General features: G+C 41.9%; 1 protein-coding gene across 1 annotated transcript; it reads right to left on the bottom strand.

Annotated features, from left to right (window-relative positions):
• Window positions 1–6,564: 6,564 nt before the first annotated feature.
• Window positions 6,565–21,671, bottom strand: LOC136676896 (inactive serine protease PAMR1-like). Its single transcript, XM_066654178.1, has 12 exons — window positions 21,081–21,671; window positions 17,506–17,682; window positions 16,701–16,826; window positions 15,363–15,477; window positions 15,042–15,259; window positions 14,828–14,935; window positions 14,422–14,610; window positions 11,751–11,948; window positions 11,401–11,467; window positions 10,639–10,850; window positions 8,873–9,231; window positions 6,565–7,818 (listed from the first exon to the last, which is right to left on the bottom strand). Exons 1-12 carry the CDS (start codon window positions 21,232–21,234, stop codon window positions 7,237–7,239), a joined length of 2,505 nt encoding a protein of 834 aa, XP_066510275.1. The 5' UTR covers window positions 21,235–21,671; the 3' UTR covers window positions 6,565–7,236.
• Window positions 21,672–22,502: the final 831 nt, after the last annotated feature.

The following is a 22,502-nucleotide window of genomic DNA, read 5'->3' as shown; positions in this document are numbered from 1 at the left end:
TTCTCCCATACTGGAGTGGCCCAAGCAAGGGCTTGACATGAAAGAAGGGTCATTATATAGGCCACCTTAGCCCGTTCAGATGGGAACCGTGATGGTTGTTGTTCAAAGATGAGAACACTGAAGGAGAAACCCATGGCACCCTCCTGGTTCTCCTGAGTACTGCTCAGGAGCAGGCAAGTTGGGTTCTACCCTAGGGCTCGGCTCAGGGGTGTTAACTGAAGGCCCTAGCTGCTGGGGTTGGCTTGCCGTAGGGGCCCCAAGGGTGGCCTGGGCTAAAGTCTCTGACAGACTTATTAAATAAATTAATTAATTAAATTAAATTAAATTAAAACGTAAAGTGAGTGGAAAAAGCAATATTCGGCACAAACCCACCCGTTTTCAGGAAAAGTTTGAGCAGGAAGGGGAAAAAAAAGAAACCAGGGGAGACTGGCTACCTCCAGAAATACTGAGGTTTGGTGAGTAACCCCCAACTGAAAAACACAAAAAAATAATAGGAGAAGGAGAGTGAGCCCACTCAGCCTTCTAAGAAAACAGAGGAAAGAAGGGGACGGCGAGACCTCTCAGCCTTCTGAGGAAAGATGAGCAGACAGATACCAAAATTACCAGCTCTCACACATTTAGTGCCAAAGAACCAGCAACTCAGGCTGCTTCTAATGAGTCTTTATAGACCTGTCACCAGGTGCGGAGTGTTATGGCTGATTGGCCGTCTGCCACTGCCCTCTGGTGACTGGAAAAGCTGCAAATATTGTGCAATTTGTCCCACTCTTATTAAGTAAAATATCTGGAACAAAACAAGCTTAAACTTCCCTACATTGAGACGCTATTGCTGCATGTTTTTGCATGCTAACGTAATGACCTTAGGATCATCCTCTGTGATCCCAAGCCTCTGAGAGAGGGACAAAATGATATATGCCAACTGCATTTTGCCCCTAACTTTCAGGTAATTTCTCTGCAACTTCTAAGCAAACATATAATTAGTCACATGGTTTGTTAGGGTCTGTCTTTAAAGGTCCTAAACCTCATTTTTCCTTTCCTACTAAAGCTTAACCTTGCTTGGTTACGTAACTTTAGGGCATGCATTAATTATACATCTGCATAAGAATTTAAAGCACCATAGTGAGCTGTTGAATATCAAGTGGTGCATCCAGTCAGTTGATCTAGTGCAAATGCTGGTTTACTGCTAAAAAAGAAATGTTATGACATTGGCACTGCAAATGTGCAAATTTGGAACAAACCTGATCTACTTTCTAATGGTTCAAAGAATAAATTCCAAAACATATATAAAGGAAAGCATGTATTGGATTCTATGTATTTAAAATGAAGTACATTAAATTGCATGTTCCACTATTGTCTAAGCATACTATGAGTGTGAAGTAGTTAGCACTTAGGCTAAGGATTTGTGAAGGCTAAGTGGTGCCAAGGGAACCAGAGGTTGTCTGATACTCACTGCTCCAGCCCTAATGAGATATAAGCCTGTTAAGAGGTTAATTTTAGCCATTCAAGCACAACAGTAATTGAGTTGCACAACAGTATGGACAGCCAAGTAAAGTCAAGGTGTCATCTTGTGCTGAACATGTGCTGCTGAATGACAATACTGATTTAAAAACACAACTGACTGTAGAAGCAGAAATGCATCAAATATTTCTAGAACTGTAAGCCATAGTTGTGCCATGGTAATTGTTCATGTCTGTAAGTAATGTGCAGCAACAATTTCAGTACTTTGCACGTGATTTGTAAGTAGCAAAAAATAATGCTAAAGATAAATCAAATTTAAATTTGCGGCAGGATGTTTTGTGTTTGCTTTAAAAGCGATCCACATAAGTTAGGATGCAAATCCAGTGCTTAAGCTTGTCTGCAGGCTATTTTAATCTGTCTCTATCAGAAGGTCAATAAAGTGATTTTCTGGGCTTTATCAAAAAAGAATTACTACATTATAGAATATATACGCTCAAGTCAATATACACTAAGAGTAAAGTGCACTGCAAATAGGTCTGTTCACATATCTGCAAACATCTGGAGAATTTACATTTCATTCAGATGCAAAGTACTTTTGATTGTAAGAACTTCACAAAGGTATGGAGTCTGCAGTGGCATGCATTAGCAATGTCCATCTCAGCATTGGCACACACACACTTTACAAGATTAAAAATTAAAACAATTGTCTGTTCCACATTTTAGCAAATGCAAAAAATGCATAGTTCCTTTTTGCACATTACCTGCTGAAGTGCAATTGTTTTCAAGATGAAGAGTCTCTGCAGTAGACAACTATGCAGCCATAGGCTGTGACCAGGATTATAGAAGAAAGTATGGCAAGATCACAGTTTATCCATCGGGAGATCCAAGCCAGATCATCAGAAACCAAAATGTGGTATCCACAAGTCAGGTGAATTCTAATATACCTGTGCAGCCAGCAAGTCAGATCCCTCACAGATCAATAGGCAAAGAATCACTTTCATGGATAGAAGGCCCAATTCAGCATCAAATGCCAATCAGAGAGTCTGATCCAAACATAGGTGCATGTAAAATGGCCATGTAGCATCTGCTCAGAGTTCCCTCAAGTGGGGGTGGGGGGCTGGGAGGGGAAAGGAGGAGTCAAGTACCCAGATTAAGAGTAAGCAGCAAGTAAAATCCTTCAGACTGCTCTCCCTGGCTCTCTCCGTCCCTATATCTTTCAATCTCTTAACTGTCCTTCTCTATGTTTGCCTGGTCTGGTCTCCTACCTTACAGAACATGTATAAGGTGTGACGCAATTTACAAGAGGTTAGGACATTTTGAAAGACAATGGGCAACTCATTTGCTTAAGTCTGGGAAGGAAACATTACTTTGCGAAGCCAAGATGTAGAAACATGGGACTCTTACTAAACCTTCAGAAAACCAGAACGTAGACTTTCTTATATCTGAGAGATCCAAAATGATGTATATTCTGGGACAGGTGTTTCGGTCCATCCTTTCATGGAAATGAATCTGTAGGTCAGGGGAAAATGAAAAATAATGGCAAATAACATCCCAGCTAACAAAATTAAGATATTCAGGATGTAATTAAACATTCCTTAATATTGCATTGGTTTTATAGTATCTCAAAAAACATTTGATGGACATCTGTTTTACAATGTAATATTATAACCAACACAGGACCACATATGTTCATTGTGTTTTGTCCCTTTAAGTGTATTTTAAACAATATAATCTTACCACATAACAGCAGCAGACCAAAGTGCAACAGCAAGATTATTTTAAGGCGACATCACCTATTACCTGGGATATGAGTTAGTACAAACAGACCAATGCACCAAATGAACTCAGACCTTGTCTGTCCATTTATTATTTTGTTGTTTCTTGGATAACCTCTGTAATATCCATCAGTGCATGGCAAGCTCTTCAGAGCCCTTCAGTTGGCATTATTTCTTCTGCAATCTTTTTACTTTGGACATGATACTTATTTCATTGATAGAAAATAGGTTTGATTGTGATGAAGTCCTCATTCAGGAAGATAATGCATATTGCTCCACATAGTGTTAAAGCTTTTCTTTAGCAAAGTCATATCAACTCATTAACATAGCTAGGAAATCCTGGCTGGTCAGAACTCCATCCAATTCCACCATTTTTGTAGTATATGAACCAGTAATCAGCGTTCTGTATGTTACGCTGCAGATCGTCTGCCCTGGTTCAGTGCACTGTCTATGACAACAATCTGATGTGAACAAATATTGAGCTGTCCTTCCAACACCTGGATAAACTCTGAATGATGCAAACTCTTTAAGACTGTCCTCGTTGAAGCCACTGACTAGGCATACACCAAGAGCACTAAAAGCTCTTAGGCGGGAGCATGCTGGGAGTGTGCTGGGGCGATGCTAAGACACATGGGCTCACGCCTGACCCCCACCCTCCCTGTGTTGTCCCTTTACAATGGGACACTCCTCGTGCACATCCACCTGACTCAAGTCTCCATGCTTAGCAGACAGGTGTCTATAATTAACTAATCTGCCCTAAGCTTTGCTAATCCAGCACACATACATAGATGTAAGTGTACATTGGAGGCAAAGCACTGCATGCAGAAATATGCAAGTCCTTGCAGTACATCATTCAGTGCAATGGTTTTTATTCAGTAACCAAGTGTTGAATTGCTACAGTCAATCTTTATATTTCGTTGGAAGGAAATTTAGTGTTATCCAGTGTAGCATGAATGCAAACCTAAGGGTAATGACGTGTGCTACAATTTAATTAACAGTGCAAACGTCTTTGCTAATTGTACATATTAGACTTTGCAAAAGTCTAATATTTTTACCAGAAATAGCATAGAGACTTGAGCTTCAAACTACAACTCCCAGGAGTCAGCAGGGTTGATTGCGTAACACAAGCACATGACGACTCACATGGGCATTTTGCATGCTAACACTGAAGGAGAACCTAGCATAATTCATTTAAACTCATACTGTCAGTTTGAGCAGTTTTGATATTGTAGTCATCTTGAGGCCCTTAGATTATAAAACTAATGATTGTTGTTAGGATTTGGTGGGAAACTAATGTGTCAGAAATATCCACAAACATAGAAACTGACACTGGACACAAACTAGCTTAGATTTCCATTTTGTTGAAGTTTTAAACTCTGTATGAATAACACCATAACAGAATAACAGTAGACGTATAACTGAGTAGACATGTACTGGGCAGTGGAATCAGACTTTCATGGCTCCATGATGAGGGACAACTCTGGGGGCTGATGCAACATGCTGCAACACAGAATTAGCCTCTTATGGCATATTTCTAGACACTAATTAAGCCTTGATACATTGTAAAGCTTCATCCACCAGACTAGGGTAGACAACACATCATTTTAATAATTTGTGCTATGAACAGATTCAGTGAAAAATCCATAACAGCCCATGTTGCAGCTGAGATAAATGGCTAATTATATTTAGCACATGCACATTGTGGCAAAAGTTTGGGTACACCTGCACATCCAAGAAAAAATGTAGGCTTTTAATGGTAAATCTTAGGAACAACATTGCATTCCCATGAAGAATTGTTCTGATGGTATTCAGCCATGGGAATATCAGTGAAGCCAGGTACTGATATTGCATGATCAGTTCTAGATCACAAATAAAGCCCCATAAATCTATAGGACACAGTTCCACAATTTTTACCTCTCAAGCCAAAGTTAGCCACTGGAAATCATGTCCTTAACCTCATGCAACCACATTTTTTAAATGGAAGTGTGTCCAAAATGAGTGCACCTCAAGCAGCTGAATTCACTAAGGGGTATCTACAAATTTTTAAACATAGTGTATAATTCATTCACTCTTAGCAAAACAGCTGTCGGTCAGAAATCATCATTTCTTTCTGACAGTAAACACAAACAAGCTCCCTTTTCTTGCTTGAAGCACACAAAGACACACAAGGACACAAGGTCATGATCTTACCTGACCCAGCTTAAGCTTGTGTACTTGCTATTAGCAGAAACATGACATCATCCAGCAACACAACACCACGTTTAAATCCCAGACACTGACTTTCATCTATTTTATCTCCACTCAGAAATGGAGATGCACATATAGTTATAACATAAAATAATAATAATATAAAAGACCCACCAGTGCACAGTTTGGTTTGTAAGAATAAAAGTAATAACTGCAAAGACGTTTAATGCTATCATTGAATGATTATTGGCAATGACATATTTCTTTTAAAACTGTATTCTACTCATCTGTAGATTTCAAAGCATGAATCAGTGGGGGCTCTGTTAGTAGTGGGAGTGGTGGCATGTGAATAGAAGGCTGATAGTGATTATCCAAAGACCAGCTTAATCCTATAAATCCTTTAAGAGTTTCTCAATGAGTGACTGCACGTTTGACCGAAAGTTCCTGTTATGACTCTAATACAAACACACACCAGTTCAATCATGCAACCTACTTTTCCCTAAGGTGTGTCCTCTATGTCACTTCATTATTTCTAAATGCCAGATCCTGTCATGCTTTTCATTATTAGTGATGCACAAATAATGGACTTGTAAAGACAGGCACCAATGCAATCAGATTTCTAATACATTTGGAAGTTGGTCAATTATTCATTGTTAGTTGTTTTCTGTAACAACTTTATCCTGTTCAGGGTCTTGATTGGTTCAGAGCCTATCCGGAATCTCTGGACACAAGGCAGGAATATGCAGTGGATGGGGTGCCAGTCCATCACAGGGCATCAATCCACCTACCACCACTTGTTTTTGGATTGTTGGAGGCTACCTGGTTTACCTGGAGGAAACCTACACCAAACTCCTCATATACCGTTACCTGAAGCCAGGTTTGAATCCACAGCCCCAGGACCCTGGAGCTCTATGACAGTGACACTACCTGCTTTGCCACCATGACGCCTCTTTTGTCTATTAATGAGTTCAAATATCAGAAAAACACATTTTCCTCAGTTTTTTTTTTTAATAGGAGGAGAGAAACCCTGCTGAAGCTGTACTAATCACTCCCCATTGCATGAAAGTGTGGAAACCAAGCTTTTTTTGAATTCATTGTTTTTATTTAGTCACAAAAACCAATGTTTCCATAAATGCACTTACCCAGCTTTAAACTGTTGAGCTCCAGGAATGAAACTTTAAGACGTGTTTCCTTAATGACTGCCTTTTGAAGGAGGCACAAACCAGAAAATCCAATCTAAACATCCAGTTGTCTGCTTATAAAGACTGCTGGAAGCAGTAAGAGAGGCTGTTTTCCAGGCCTCAAGAGCAGACACCATATTTGGGCCAGAATGTGTTTTTATTACTACTTTTTAACCACATTGTTTGGTAATTTATTCATAATTACACTTAAATTGCACAGTTCTAGACACCCAATGATGCTTTACAATCAACAATGCACACAACTCCAGTCCATTCAACACACTGGTGTAAGCTAGGGGGTTCACCCAGGATAGAGTCCAAATCTATAACTGGGCCTGCACACATACAGAAAATAATTCATATTCACACTCATTCACTCACACAAGGACAGTTCACCTAACCTCCATGTTTTTAGACTGTGGCAAAAAGTCTTTGACCCCAGAGGATACCCACACAGACAAAGGGAAATCATGGAAACTCCACCCAGTTTTACCAAAGTACCAAAATTTCAACTTGGTGATCTTTAAAACTTCTTAAACCATAACACGGCATATTAACGTTAACATTTATATTCAAAGAGTTTCCCAACCTTTGTCCTTCATTCAAATAGTGGAAATCCGTACAATGGATAAGGAATTTTACTTGATGTTCTTCTCAATCCAGTCCTTAAAATTGGCCACTCGTGTGTAGACCGTATATAAACCTGGATTACAGTTCTGAAGATGGAAGCCAAAGCTCACCAGGCCCAGCAGTTCCCAGTTTGTGTCTGACACACTCTCCTCTATGGTCCTTTGGTCAAGGGGCAAAGACCCATAAGTTGTCCCAATACCTGTGGGTAAAAGTACAATGCCCCCTGTTCTGGCTGGACAGACGGTGGTGGAGCTGAGGGGATGCTGCCTCCCACACAACATGTTATCGCTAATGGTAATGGGAATGCCTTCTTGGGCATACTGTTTTTCACAATGAGCCACGTCGGCTAGTTCAACCAGACCGGTCCGTGCCACTTCAGAATCTGTGTCGGGAGGTGGTTCTTGTTGAGCAGCTACTGACCAGCCAGTGATATAAGCCTGTTGGGCAGTCACCTCCCCTCCCTGAATATGAGGCAAACACACAGGGGAAATGACCTCACTGATCTTTGCTTTGTCCACCAGCTTCAGTATCGCCAGGTCTGAGTTGAAAACATCAGGGTCATAGTTGGGATGAACAAGAATCTCTGACACCTGCAAGGAATAGAAAAGAAAGCAGGACTGAATGGATAGTGACCAGGCTCAGAAGGTAATACTCCAGTAGATTGCTTGGGAATCAGCTAATCACAGCTTAAAGCAGGGCTGCAGCTTAAGCCAGGATAGGGAACTGGAAATTTTAGCAATTGAACCAAAATGACCAGTCAAGAGGTGACAGAATAAGAGTCAATTTATGAATTGCAATTACATTTATGGCAGATTTAGCTTTTTCATAGTGACTAAAAGTGTTTTTTTTCTTTTACATTTTTTTCCAAGTTACAAATAATATGTAAATGCAGGATTAGGAGTCTTGCCCAATGCCTCATGGAGAACATCTGTGCTACCCACTATGCTATATCTGCCACTTTCTTGGGCAGATATAAGATATTTTTCATGTAAATATCTGCTGATGCCAGTAGGGATACTGATACATTCATTATCTGTAAGCGCTTATCCAATTCAGGGTCGCAGTGGGTCCAGAGCCTACCTGGAATCATTGGGCGCAAGGCAGGAATACACCCTGGAGGGGGCGCCAGTCCTTCACAAGACTACACAGACACACACACATTCACTCACACCTACGGACACTTTTGAGTCGTCAATCCACCTACCAACGTGTGTTTTTTGGACAGTGGGAGGAAACCGGAGCACCCGAAGGAAACCCACGCGGACACAGGGAGAACACACCAACTCCTCACAGACAGTCACCCGGAGCGGGAATCGAACCCACAACCTCCAGGCCCCTGGAGCTGTGTGACTGCGACACTACCTGCTGCACCAACGTGCCGCCCTGATACTGATACATATAGATTTAAAATCTGGGACAACATCTCACTGGAGTAGCATTACAAAAATATAATAAATAAAATGCAATTGCCCTGTATCACATGTACAATGTTTTTTTCTTGGACAACGATAATTACATAATCAAATCTTAACATAAACGCAGATATTGTTGTTATGAACAGTACTGACAGTCCTTGTTTATATATAAACCACTGCTGTGTGTAGCCAAGAGGGGATTATTAGAGAGTAGTGTGAGAGCCCTTACCTCCGAGTGCTGAAGCCTCTTGCTGTCTCTCAGGTCACTGAGGTAATGTTTTCCCAGAGCCACTCTTAGCTCAGCTGTGCTTAACGGTAGAGACTGTCCAGGCTCTGTTACACAGTGTGCAGGCAGCAGAATTGCATTCTGGCTAACCAAAGCTCCACTGCACCCCAGCTGCCAACTCTGCTCCTCCACAACTTTCTCTTGCGTGTCTTCATAATCAAATAAGAAAAAGGTGTCCCCTCGTCTCTTGGTCCTCCCTGTGAAGGGGCTCTCGTGGTCTGTGAGGTAGTGGTATATAGCTGCGTGCCATGGCCAGTGAGTTTCAGACAGCGTCTCTGGTTTGGATGAAAGCTTACCACAGACTGAAAAAGAGAAGAGTTTAAATTTCCATCATTAATTAATGGGCATTGGTGTTTTTGGTCGAATTATAATGTTAATCATGTTACAAATGTTAGGAGCTGCTGGGACCCTATACTAGATACGTGTGAATCAAAAGGGATTCAAATTTTTTTTATAGCCATTCTTATGGAAATCTACATTTGTAACTGCTGTGAGTTTCCATGAACCACAGATAGGCTTCTTAGATAACTCAAATTTTTGTCAATTCTCTAGTAAACACAGAGAGATTAATCTTGTAAAATTAAATTGAAGCTTGTATCAGATATTGACATGTGTATTTCAAGTGACGGGCGGTGCAGTGGCGCAGCAGGTAGTGTCGCAGTCACACAGCTCCAGGGGCCTGGAGGTTGTGGGTTCAATTCCTGCTCCGGGTGACTGTCTGTGAGGAGTTTGGTGTGTTCTCCCTGTGTCTGCGTGGGTTTCCTCCGGGTGCTCCGGTTTCCTCCCACAGTCCAAAAACACACGTTTGTAGGTGGACTCAAAAGTGTTCTTAAGTTTGAATGTGTGTCTGTGTTGCCCAGGGTGTGATCCCGCCTTGCACCCAATGATTCCAGGTAGGCTCTGGACCCACCGTGACCCTGAACTGGATAAGGGTTACAGATAATGAATGAATGAATGAATTTCAAGTGACCAGTCATCTCCTCTGGAAGTATATGATTTGCAGCTGTGATTTAGCAACAAGGGTGTTGAAATTTATGCAAATGAATTACTGCATGGAGAATCGACATTCTAAAAAAATCTGAGGTCCACAGCTTGGAAAAAAGTAGCAGATATTGTTTGTGTCTCTGGTGAAAAATAGCAACGCATATATAGTATTTGTTCAGACTGTTATGTGTTCTTATCAGAAGCTGGACTTTGTACAACACAAGCAGCCTCAAACACACACACATGGGACAAACCTGAGGTGACGTAAGCGATTCGTCACCAGTGATGTTTTATTCATTCAATCATTGTTTATTATTGTGGTTCCAGAGCCGACTTGAAGTCATTGACTGCTAGGGAGGAACACACACTACACAGGGCACCAGTCCCTCAAAGGCATCATACACTCACCCTATTAGTGTGAAGAACTGTTCTTCTCAACTAGTTTTGACTTTTCTATCAATTCTAATTATGGCTATAGTTAGTTTACCATGTAAAGCCTTCAGTTCAGCTCCTGAAGGCCTTACCAGTTTGAGTTCACCTGGCTGTATTCACTAAGGTACTAGGGAAATAAGTTAAATTACATTTCTAAGCTCACCCTTTTCTCTTATCATTTCACAGAAATTGTTACAGCTCCACAAAGGCTCTGAGGCCTAGAGGGTACGTCACAACGCAGAACCAAAGCCGAGCTTTCCTTTGGGCCCTAAATAAGTGTGTGCTGCCCCCACCTGGAGAACAGGAAACATGGCGTCCACTCCACTTGCCCGTCTTCAGGCAAGTACGACGTGTGCTTCCAGATGACTGATACAGGGGGGCACATTCATACTCGATGCTGGTATAAAGAGGGTGAAAATCAGCGGGTAATGATGCCATCTCAGTGTTATCTTCTTCAGCAGTCACCCACAGGGAGGAGGAGTACAGTCTGTGTAGAGGACTCTTTCTGAAATTCCAGTGATTGCAGATAATGAGGTACATGCTTCAAATTAAAGAGGAATTCCACCCTTTTTTAAAGCCAAGAGTTGTAAACAAAGTAATTCAGAGAGGTTTGCTGTGAATTTCAGCTTACATCAGTGATGGGAGCAAGATGTTTGAGGTGGTTAATGCCACTAAACTCTACCTGAAAAACATGTTACTACATGGAGACCTGCTGTGCCACCACGCTACCACTATCATTAGCATATACAGTAGATATATAACACTGAGAAGACATATTTATACTCACTGACTGTGGAAAGTAAATAAAGTTTTAGAAAGTTTAAAATAACTTCTCAAGGTATATACAGTAAACACATAATGAAATGTATAGTAAATTATTACAGTATGTTATCATTTAATAACTTCTTGTGTTCCCAAAGTATCTGAAGCCTTGGATACCAAATACCTCTCAGTAGGGAGGCTGTAATATTGCTCCCAACACTGCAGTTATTATTGCACATAAAGTAAACACATAAATCTGAGTGTACATGTCTGTGTGTGTATAAACATTATACCTGGAAGGGGGCTGGGGTTTCATCACCTTCTGACGCACTAGTTTTGAAACCTTTGGTTCGCGACAAGCTGCAACAGAGAAGCAGAACGTTCATAGTGAACCATGAGCATTCATACTGAACCATGAAAAGTCTAGTAACACATGACACAGAACATTTTAAAAGAGATATTATCGCTGTTCAAAGCATCTCCACTTTTTCTTCACTTTAACCCACCGCCTGCTCTTTACACTGTGAGATTTCGCAATAGATGTTTCAATAGAAATGACCTTCATTTTAAGATATTTTTCCTTCCCTTATGTAGTGCCTTCAGTGCCATCAGTGACCATATGCTATTATCCCCAGTATTGTACCTCTGACACATTGAGGCTGTGTTCCATTCCAGGTCCCACTCTTCTCACACGTTCTCTTTGAGGTTCCACTCAAGACATAAGGATTATTACAAAAGAATTCCACACTTATTACTGAACCATCTGAGGCCAGGGCTTGTGTGGAGTAGCCGTGATGGAGCTGTGGGGGTGAAGGGCAGACTTTTTTGGCTGGTCCTGTGTCTGGATTTCCAAAGAAAAGCAAAAGGTAGAATAAATACATAGAGGTAATCAGTGTGAGACACAGAGGGTCTGTAGAAATCAGATTACATATTAATCACAGTTACATTTCTTGCTAGATTTTACGTCCAAGACAACAGACCTTTCCATGCTTTATACTAATACATTACGCTCTTATTAGGAAGTGCACGCTTGACGGTTGAAGCTTTACAGAACACGTTACAAAATGATATGATGATATTTAGTCAGGGGTTTTTTGTTTTTTTTTTTGGCACGGTGGCGCAGCAGGGAGTGTGTCCAGGTGACTGGACTTTCTTCCGGGTGACTGTCTGTGAGGAGTGTGGTGTGTTCTCCCTGTGTCTGCGTGGGTTTCCTCTGGGTGACTGTCTGTGAGGAGTGTGGTGTGTTCTCTCTGTGTCTGCGTGGGTTTCCTCCTGGTGATTGTCTGTGAGGAGTGTGGTGTGTTCTCCCTGTGTCTGCGTGGGTTTCCTCTGGGTGACTGTCTGTGAGGAGTGTGGTGTGTTCTCCCTGTGTCTGCGTGGGTTTCCTCCGGGTGCTCCGAATGCTTGAGTGTGTGTGTTGCCCTGTGAAGGACTGGCGCCCCCTCCAGGGTGTATTCCTGCCTTGTGCCCAATGATTCCAGGTAGGCTCTGGACCCACCGTGACCCTGAAGTGGATAAGCGGTTACAGATAATGGATGGATGGATGGATGGATGGATGGGTGAACATGGATTGCACCTGTATAGTCCTCAATTTTCTGACAGTGTAGGTTACATATCTTTTTAAATTGTAAATTTAAACTTATGTAGTCATCCACTTGGTGGTGGTACAATTGAAATAATTTGTATACTCCACAAATATGTTATGAAATAAAGGATCACATGAAGTCAAACAGAATAAAAGTGTTGCCTCTTTCTGCAGGCCCCCCACTGGCATCCAACTGGCAGGATGCAAATCCACTGATATAATTTCCATTTTTCCCCTTGTTTAAATGTGCTGATACAGGGGATTGAGGATCTGAGCTTTCTGTTTGCTTCATGTCTCCAAAAACATACAAATAACGTTGTTGTTGGATGCACTATGTTGTTGTTTTTTAAGAGTGTGAGAGCTTATTCAGAAAGTACTGTGAAAGTCACTTAAATGTAAAGTAATGTAATGAAAGTAATTCCAAAGCCATTACCAAACTGAACTTTGACCTTAAAACAAATCTCTTTCCCATGTGAGTGACATTTATGAATCATGTATTTATCATAGTTTTTCTTCTTCTTTTTATTTTTTGGGGGGTGGGGGGGGGGTTGTGTAATCTTGGCTTTAATTGATTCTGATTTATGTGCAGTTCAACTCTTCTTATTTATACATTTGTCTCCTTATGAATTTTATCAATATTCTTAGCATGTTTCTTATTCATTGAAGTATATTTAAGAATGAAATGCTTATATGTTATCATTTTTACTGAACCTTTTCTGGGTGCACTATATTTCATTTATACGGTAATCCCTCGCTACTTCGCGGTTCATGTTTCGCGGATTCGCTACTTCACAGGTTTTTTCATTGGGGCTTTTTTATTATTTACGTGTATTAGACTGGGCCTGTACGTGACAAAATATATCATTTACAAGTATTTCTTACGTACAGTACATGTATTGTTCACGTCCACATCCGAGTGAAATTTACTGACGCTAAATCACAGCTTAGGAATTACTCTATTAAAGAAACGGGTAGGATATCTCATGTAGTAGTGGGCGGCACGTTGGCTTAGTGGTGAGCATGTTCGTCTCCCAGCGCTGGGATCTTGGGTTCAAGTCCCATCTGGGTGGAGTTTCCATGTTCTCCCTGTGTCTGCGTGGGTTTCCTCCGGGGGCTCCGGTTTCCTCCCATGGTCCAAAAACATGGAGGGTAGGTGAATTGGCTTCTGTCTAATAACTGTCCTGGTGAATGAGTGTGTATGTGAATGAATGTCTGTATGTGAATGTGGATTGGCACTCTGTCCTGGGTGAAATCCTAGTGCCTGATGCAGTCCTCCAGGTGGACGGTCGTTCCTGGTCGAGAGTGCGCACCAGTGTGTGGATTTAGTGTTCTGATTGTTCTGAGCAGTGTGGATTGTAAAGCGTCCTTGGGTATCTAGAAAGGCGCTATATAAGTGTAACGATAGATGTAGTTCCAGCTGAAAAACATTATAGAATGACTGTTTAATGCAAAGGGTGGGTTGTTAACAGCACAGGGAGGGTTTTAAAAGTCCAAATACTTGTTAAACACATTAAAAAATATCCTTCCTCTACTTCACGGAAATTCGTTTTTCGCGGGTGGTCTTGGAACGCATCCCCCGCGAAAAACGAGGGATCACTGTATTCTATAAAGGCTAATTCAACTTGACCTAAAATGGCCGCCACTTGGCCTTGTGCGGAAGGTGTTTAAAAAATGATGACCTAACACGCAATACCGACACAACCACAACAAAAAATTAGATCCTGCCTACCCTTGATACAGGTGGGAGCCGTCCCACTCCAGCTTCCATTGGACAGACATGTTCTCTGAGACATTCCCTTGAGTTTGTAAGGCCTGTAGCACAGATACCGAACTGAAGTAGCAATGTCTTCATCATCAACATACAGCAGGAAAACATCCCCGTGAGCGGGTCTATGTGGTGGTACACAGCCAGAAGGGTCTACGAAGCCAGAGAAATCGTGTAAATTACAACTCAAAAAGTTGACAATACAATGTACATCATGTCCTTTTAATCGTACAGTTTTGTCTGAAATAGAAACAATAGTTTCAAGCTGATTCCAAACTTTTTAATAGCGGAGTTAAAAGACTGCCTTGTTTCTTCTGGCATTACCATTCATGAAGGTTTTCAGTATTTTTCCAGCAGTTTTCAGACTCACTGTTTTCGCAGCGTGGCCCAGTGAAGCCTGCTCGGCATGCACAGCGGAAAGTCTTAATTGGATCCAGTGAACAGATGCCACCGTTCAGACAGGGAGTAGAGCTGCATGCTGTAGGAACAAGCACAGATCTGAGCCACTGAAGACCACATTGTAGTGCAGAAGACTCTCAGTGATGTAAACCTGTCACAAGGACACCTGCTCTTATAAACCGCACCTGAGATTTCCTGAAACGCGGCAGAAAATCCATCAAAATTGTTATAGCCATCGGACACAAAGCGGATATGCAAAGCGTCTCCTGAGCTCTTGATCGGTGCAGGGACACGGTCCCCACAGTATCGACCAATCACACGTGAGTTGAGGCCATCTCCATCCCTGACCTCCACATAATCATAACGACAGTTGTGGTCAAACTCCAGACTTAGCATTGTGAACCTGGAAGGACAAGAATTATTACTGATTATTTTCAAATGTATCACAGCTATCATAATAAGACTGTGTATGTCTGACATTATTTTTACTGTATTGAATGTATTACCTGAGCTCCATCTTCAGCCCTCTGGTGACATGCAGTGTCCAGTCACATTTACTGTTGATTGGGTAGCTCTCTAGGATCACATGACCTTGAGGCCTATTTATAACTTCTCCACATGCTAGACAAGACATGAATGGACAACTCAACACACACACACACACACACACATATACAAGTGAGTTTGTATTTATAGTTTTTAAAAGTTCTCTTAGAAATTTTAAAAGAAAACAAAACAACTTTTATTTATTATTCTGAGTTTTTTGAACTTGAAAAAGTCTATACAGTCTCAATATTTTTTAAAGCCCTTTGATTCCCAGAAAGACCTACGTACAAAGAATCATGGAGATTAAGGACACAGTGTGTGAAACGGCAGCTTGTATGATCAAATTATGTTGAAATTCATACATTCTTTATCTGTAACCGCTAATCCAGTTCAGGGTCACATTAGGTCCAGAGCCCATCCGGAATCACTGGGCACAAGGCAGAAACACACACCGGAGGGGGCGCCATTCCCTCACAGGGCAACACAGACACACACTCACACATTCACTCACACCTACGGACACTTTTGAGTTGCCAATCCACCTACCAACATGTGTTTTTGGACTGTGGGAGGAAACGGGAGCACCCGGAGGAAACCCGCGCAGACACAGGGAGAACACACCACACTCCTCACAGACAGTCACCCGGAGGAAACCCACGCAGACACAGGGAGAACACACCACACTCCTCACAGACAGTCACCCGGAGGAAACCCACGCGGACACAGAGAGAACAAACCACACTCCTCACAGACAGTCACCCGGAGGAAACCCACACAGACACAGGGAGAACACACCACACTCCTCACAGACAGTCACCCGGAGGAAACCCACACAGACACAGGGAGAACACACCACACTCCTCACAGACAGTCACCGGGAGGAAACCCACGCGGACACAGGGAGAACACACCACACTCCTCACAGACAGTCACCCGGAGGAAACCCACACAGACACAGGGAGAACACACCACACTCCTCACAGACAGTCACCCGGAGGAAATCCACACGGACACAGAGAGAACACACCACACTCCTCACAGACAATCACCCGGAGGAAACCCACGCAGAAACAGGGAGAACACACCACACGCCTCAAAGACAGTCACCCGGAACGGGAATCGAACCCATAACCTCCAGGCCCCTTGAGCTGTGTGACTGCGACACCTACCTGCTGCGCCACCGTGCCGCCCGTTACGTTGAAATATTAAACACAATATTTCCAACATTGCCAACATTTCTTGAAGTTTTTTTTAACTGTGTAGTAATGTAAGCTGCATGAAAAAATGTATGTACTCACTGAGGCAGTCTCCTCCAGTCCAGCCTTGACGACATTCAGTGCAGTAAGAGCCACTGACATAGAAATCATCCTGTGCTTCCCATGTGCCATTATTACACCTTTTACAGTTGTCAAACACATTACAGCCTACAGGCAAAACAAAGGCACAGGGTGTGGTTTGGAAAAAAATAATACTACAGGAAAAATCTAATGTTATTTTTCCCCTTTACAATAAATGTATTACAATTTGTAAAGTTTGTTTGGGGAAAAGGCTAATGTTACTAACAGGTATTTGAAGTTTAAACTTCATCCAGCATCCATACTTTTAAAAATGGTCTCAGACCTCAGGCAAAAATGTCTTTTTTTTTCTCCTATAAATACTGGCATAGTAAATTAGCATAGCTAAAAACAGTAGCAGCAGCCATCTTGAAATAGGAGTGGTTTTCATATGAGGATATGTCTTAAAGCAGTATACTGCTAGAAACTACATCATCAAGTCTCAACAACTTAACTTTAGCTTTGTTTGAAACGTTTGAGTGTAGAATGAAAATGCTAACTGGCTAGCTTCCATTACTTGTTAGCGATTAGCAGCTCCAGTGGAAAACAAGGACAACAACCAAACAGACACCAAATCTGTGTTGGCTGACTACGTATGAGGTGAGAAGGAAAATGTGTAAATAACAATAAACTATGAATATTCATAGTTTTTCATCCAGTTAATAACTGGAATTATGTTGTTCACTTTAAATGAGTTTTAATAAAAATATGTGTATACAGTGGAAGTAGCATAACTGTAATTCGTTTTTTCCCTGGAGGTCAGTCTTACCCTGGTGGATGATGCAGGGGTCACACTGGTGGATATCATTGCGACAGCAGGGCACAGCATAGCCCACTTTTGTCCTCTGAGATGGACACTTGCAGACAATCCGCTCGTACTCACAACACGAGCGGCACATGGCATTCCAGTGAGGGCCTGGACATTTATCCTGTTGTACCTTAGACACTGAAACACACAAGTGTGGACAATTATATACTGCATCTGTGCTGTGAAAAGCAGTATATATGTTTGTGATTAATTATGAGGTTTCCATAACACCGAGTAGTAATGTGTGAGGGCTTAGAAATAAGAAATAATAGTGATAATAAATCAAAAATTATTATCAATCACTATTTATTTCAATGGCAGTAAATCTTAATGTAGAATAGATCCAGGATGAATTCATTGTTTATTCCTCAGAGTTTTATAACACAGACATAAAAGACTTACTTTGGATTATGCCCCAGTTACTGTTATGACTCATTCTGTCCCTGGCACACTGATAATCTGGAAACCCAGCCTAGTATTCAGAATCTTAACTGAAAACAAAAGCACTAAATATTTATAAAACTGAGCTGACAGATGCAGCTGTTTGCTCACACAACTGAGCTGCTGTGGTGTGAGACTCCACAAAAGTGAAAACAAAAGTGAAATTCAGCTCTTCTCTTTTCTCTTTAATGTCCTCAATTATTTATCACCTATCAGCTGTGGACCATAACTGGAAAAGGACGATCACAGAATGATTCTACTGTATTGAGATGGAGCTGAGCTTATGGGTGGATTAACATTTACCAGAGAATTTATTACCGAGCTGTTAATTTATTTAATGCTGTGAAATGCAATTTAAATATAAAAAAGTGTTTATAATTTTTTGCCATAACTCACTTTTATTCATTCACATTCAGTTTTTGTTTTTTATACGTCATTTGAACAAGGTAATTGCACTTTGAATTGTGAGTATACTCTAGGATTCTTTATAGAAATTATCAAAAATGACTTAAAAGTATATAATGTGGCGCAGCAGGTAGGTGTCGCAGTCACAGAGCTCCAGGGGCCTGGAGGTTGTGGGTTCAATTCCCGCTCCGGGTGACTGTCTGTGAGGAGTGTGGTGTGTTCTCCCTGTGTCCGCATGGGTTTCCTCCGGGTGACTGTCTGTGAGGTGTGTGATGTGTTCTCCCCGTGTCCGCATGGGTTTCCTCCGGGTGACTGTCTGTGAGGAGTGTGGTGTGTTCTCCCCGTGTCCGCATGGGTTTCCTCCGGGTGACTGTCTGTGAGGAGTGTGGTGTGTTCTCCCCGTGTCCGCATGGGTTTCCTCCGGGTGACTGTCTGTGAGGAGTGTGGTGTGTTCTCCCTGTGTCTGCGTGGGTTTCTTCCGGGTGATGGTCTGTGAGGAGTGTGGTGTGTTCTCCCTGTGTCTGCGTGGGTTTCTTCCGGGTGATGGTCTGTGAGGAGTGTGGTATGTTCTCCCTGTGTCTGCGTGGGTTTCCTCCGGGTGACTGTCTGTGAGGAGTGTGGTGTGTTCTCCCTGTGTCTGCGTGGGTTTCCTCCGGGTGACTGTCTGTGAGGAGTGTGGTGTGTTCTCCCTGTGTCTGCGTGGGTTTCCTCCGGGTGACTGTCTGTGAGGAGTGTGGTGTGTTCTCCCTGTGTCTGCGTGGGTTTCCTCCGAGTGACTGTCTGTGAGGAGTGTAGTGTGTTCTCCCTGTGTCTGCGTGAGTTTCCTCCGAGTGACTGTCTGTGAGGAGTGTGGTGTGTTCTCCCTGTGTCTGCGTGGGTTTCCTCCGGGTGACTGTCTGTGAGGAGTGTGGTGTGTTCTCCCTGTGTCTGCGTGGGTTTCCTCCGGGTGACTGTCTGTGAGGAGTGTGGTGTGTTTTCCCTGTGTCTGCGTGGATTTCCTCTGGGTGCTCAGAATGTGTGAGTGTGTGTGTGTGTTGCCCTGTGAAGGACTGGTGCCCCCTCCAGGGTGTATTCCTGCCTTGCGCCCAATGATTCCAGGTAGGCTCTGGACCCACCGTGACCCTTAGTGGAAAAGTGGTTACAGATAATGAATGAATGAGTATATAATGTGCATGTAAATTTTCAATGTGCAGTAAACCTTTGGTGTTTTTCTTTATTTCATAAAGAATTTAAAATGATGTAATAGGAAATGTCTCTAAATAGAACCTAGATGTTTTGTTCCTAGTTAACATGTCTGTGCAGTGTTTATCTGTGCCGTGTCTGTGCTGTGTTTATATTCCAGTAGACTTATCACGGCAGATTCAGACAGACAAGTTTTTTTTTTTTTTTCAGAAACCAAAGGAACAAATCCTGTCAAATTGTGAGCCATGGTTTTCATATTGCAGAGTGGTGGAGATAGAGGCACATTCTCAGATCTGTGCTTTCAGAATGATGGTGAAAGTGGGTTTCATCTAAACTACATTTAAGGAATAAGGTATGTTTTTCTCAAAGGAGAACCTTAACAGACAATATTCAACATGCTTTCTATGCAGGAACCATTTAAGCCGAGAGAACGTTTTATTATTATTTCCTGCAGTGTAATAGCAATCGGCCTATTTCTTATTGATCGATGCACTTTCTAAAGAATCATTAAATTCATTGGGTGTGAGGCCTTTGGTTTTTGCTTTATGTCCTTGAGTTTTTGCCAAAGCACATTTTCAGTTGTTCTTTTTTGGCTTTTTTTTATGTTCTGTCTGTTTTTCTCATCTGGAGAAAGAGGGTCATGGAGTTGGAAATATCTGGATAATTCAGGTCTGTCCACCCGCATTTGGCTGCATCCAGGAACATGGCTTTTAACCCTGATTCTGCTCTCCAGGCCGCTGCATATTCCAGGCCTTATGAATCATCACGTGCTGGCTTTCTCCATGAGTGAGTAACAGCGATTTCTATGAAGGGCTGGACTCTATTAACTTCTACAGACGACAAATGCTGACACAGAAATGACCTGGAGAAGAACGTCCATAGAAAACCCCCAAGATGATGTGCCGATAATGCTTTTCTACCAAATATACGTAATACTTAGTTTCAAAGCTCTAGCATTGTTGTGAATAACCAACCATTGTCAACTGTGGGGGGGTGGGTGACAGACGAAATACAACCATTTTGAAATAATCCCTAAGAATCAAAGTCTAACCTCAAGACCACCAACATGATCCCTTTCATCTTTTGAGAAACAGGAGAAACCCATACTCTACTCTCTTCAGATCTGAAAATCCTAAGGTGTTTGTGCCTGTCCTTACCCTGTGAAAAGATTTCTCAATGCTATGGGTCTGAAAGGATGAGGAGCTCTGAAGAAGACGCTACTGCATTTGTTCTAGAACATCCAAACTGGACTTTGAAATGGAGATTGTTGAACAGTGAGTAGAAAGAAATTAAATTTCAGAGAAAATTTGGAGGTGTGTGACATCATCTCTGCAGATTTTTGTAAAACCAAGGCTTCTGAAAATGAAAAATCATTCTCAATGTGGAGGCTGTGTAAAAGTTTCACTTACTCGTTCATCCATTAAACTTGCTCTTTAAAGATTCCCTCCGTGCTGCAAAGAACACCTTTGCCTTTTGTTTTAGAAAACAGACAGAAAATCTGCTCTTACCATGTGGCCAGGCAGTCGGTGTGCAGCAGAGCTGAAGGACGAGGAGGAGAAGAGTGAGTAGATTGATTTGCTTTTTAAAAAACAGAGAAAACCTCCAGGTCCCACTGTGTCCAACAAAAAAGACCATTCTTCCTGGAGGGGCAGTTACTAACATTCACAGATCAATCCGTCTGTTCAGACAAACACCCTCCAACACACTCTCTCAGACATTCATCTCTACCCAGCTCTCTCTCTCTCTCTCTCTGTGCTTCTCTCCTTTCTTTCCGTGGTCTCCCTCGCTTACTCTTCTCTTTCTCTCTCTCTTCTTTCTGTCTCTTTCCATACTCTATCACCCCAGCTCCCCCCTCCTTTCTCTGATTTACAGCTTGAGAGAGCCTCTCTGCAGAACTGCTAAAGTGACGTAAGGGTTCTGCTGAGAAGCTTTGATCCACGGCAAGAGACCGTCATTAACTCCTTCTCCAACACAGACACACAATTCTCCACAGCTCCAAAGTTCAGTTTTAAATGTTGGTTTCACAATCTATGGGCTCTGGGGCAGCCATTGTTCTGGAACCCCAGCAGCTTCTTTGTTTGGATTGTGGTCTAGTTTTGACTATTCCTTGTTTTCAATAAGGGCTTCTTGAGAGCTGTGCATCCTTTAAGATCTGAAGCAAGAGCAAAGCTTGATTTTCTGAATGTATTTAACAAATAAAACTTTTAAGTGCCGTTTATTTAATGGAGACACTTGTGTGGGTTTACTAGGTTTGTGTAGTATATTCAGAACCTATAAAGGTATGGATAAACCCATTCTCTGTCACCCTACGTTCATAAACTCAAGGGCAGGAATAATGGAGAACACAGACTAAGAGCATGATAACATGTCTTTGTGGTTACCTTTCTTATAAACACTAGACTTTCTCCTCATGTCTCAATGCTTCTAATTGCAATAGAGATAACACAGAAATAGCTTCTGTTCTTATTAGTCTAATGCCATCACAGGTCGGAGTGAGGGGGTTGTTTATTTTCCATCGAGTGACTACAATAGCAGACTAAGCACTAAAACATCTCCTGGGTTTGTTTTGAATTACCATGGACACACGAGTTTCCATGTTCTAAACTGTTCCATACTCCAGACCTCCTTAAAGAACAGCAAAAACCAAACAGGCCTCCCACTGTGGCACTAGGGGTTAGAGACATAATACAAAATGTTTCCTTCATTTGAATAAAACTGTTAAAAGATTTATAAAGTGCACATAAAGTAAAAAATAGATTCCTAAAAAAGAAATCTTCAGTGGTAAAACTGAGTTGCAGAGCTGTGGACAGTGCTTTGAAAAAGTTATGATGGCTGAAGCTCCCATAAAAAAATGTAGTTTCGTTGGTCTGAATATTTTTGAATTTCAGCCTGGAGCAATGAAAATGTAATGAAATTGGACCCTAATGAAA

This window comes from Hoplias malabaricus, chromosome X2 (genome assembly GCF_029633855.1).
Source record: "Hoplias malabaricus isolate fHopMal1 chromosome X2, fHopMal1.hap1, whole genome shotgun sequence".
NCBI lineage: Eukaryota > Metazoa > Chordata > Actinopteri > Characiformes > Erythrinidae > Hoplias > Hoplias malabaricus.
Note: the sequence above shows the minus strand (reverse complement) of the source record. Positions and strands in the feature narration are given on the sequence as shown.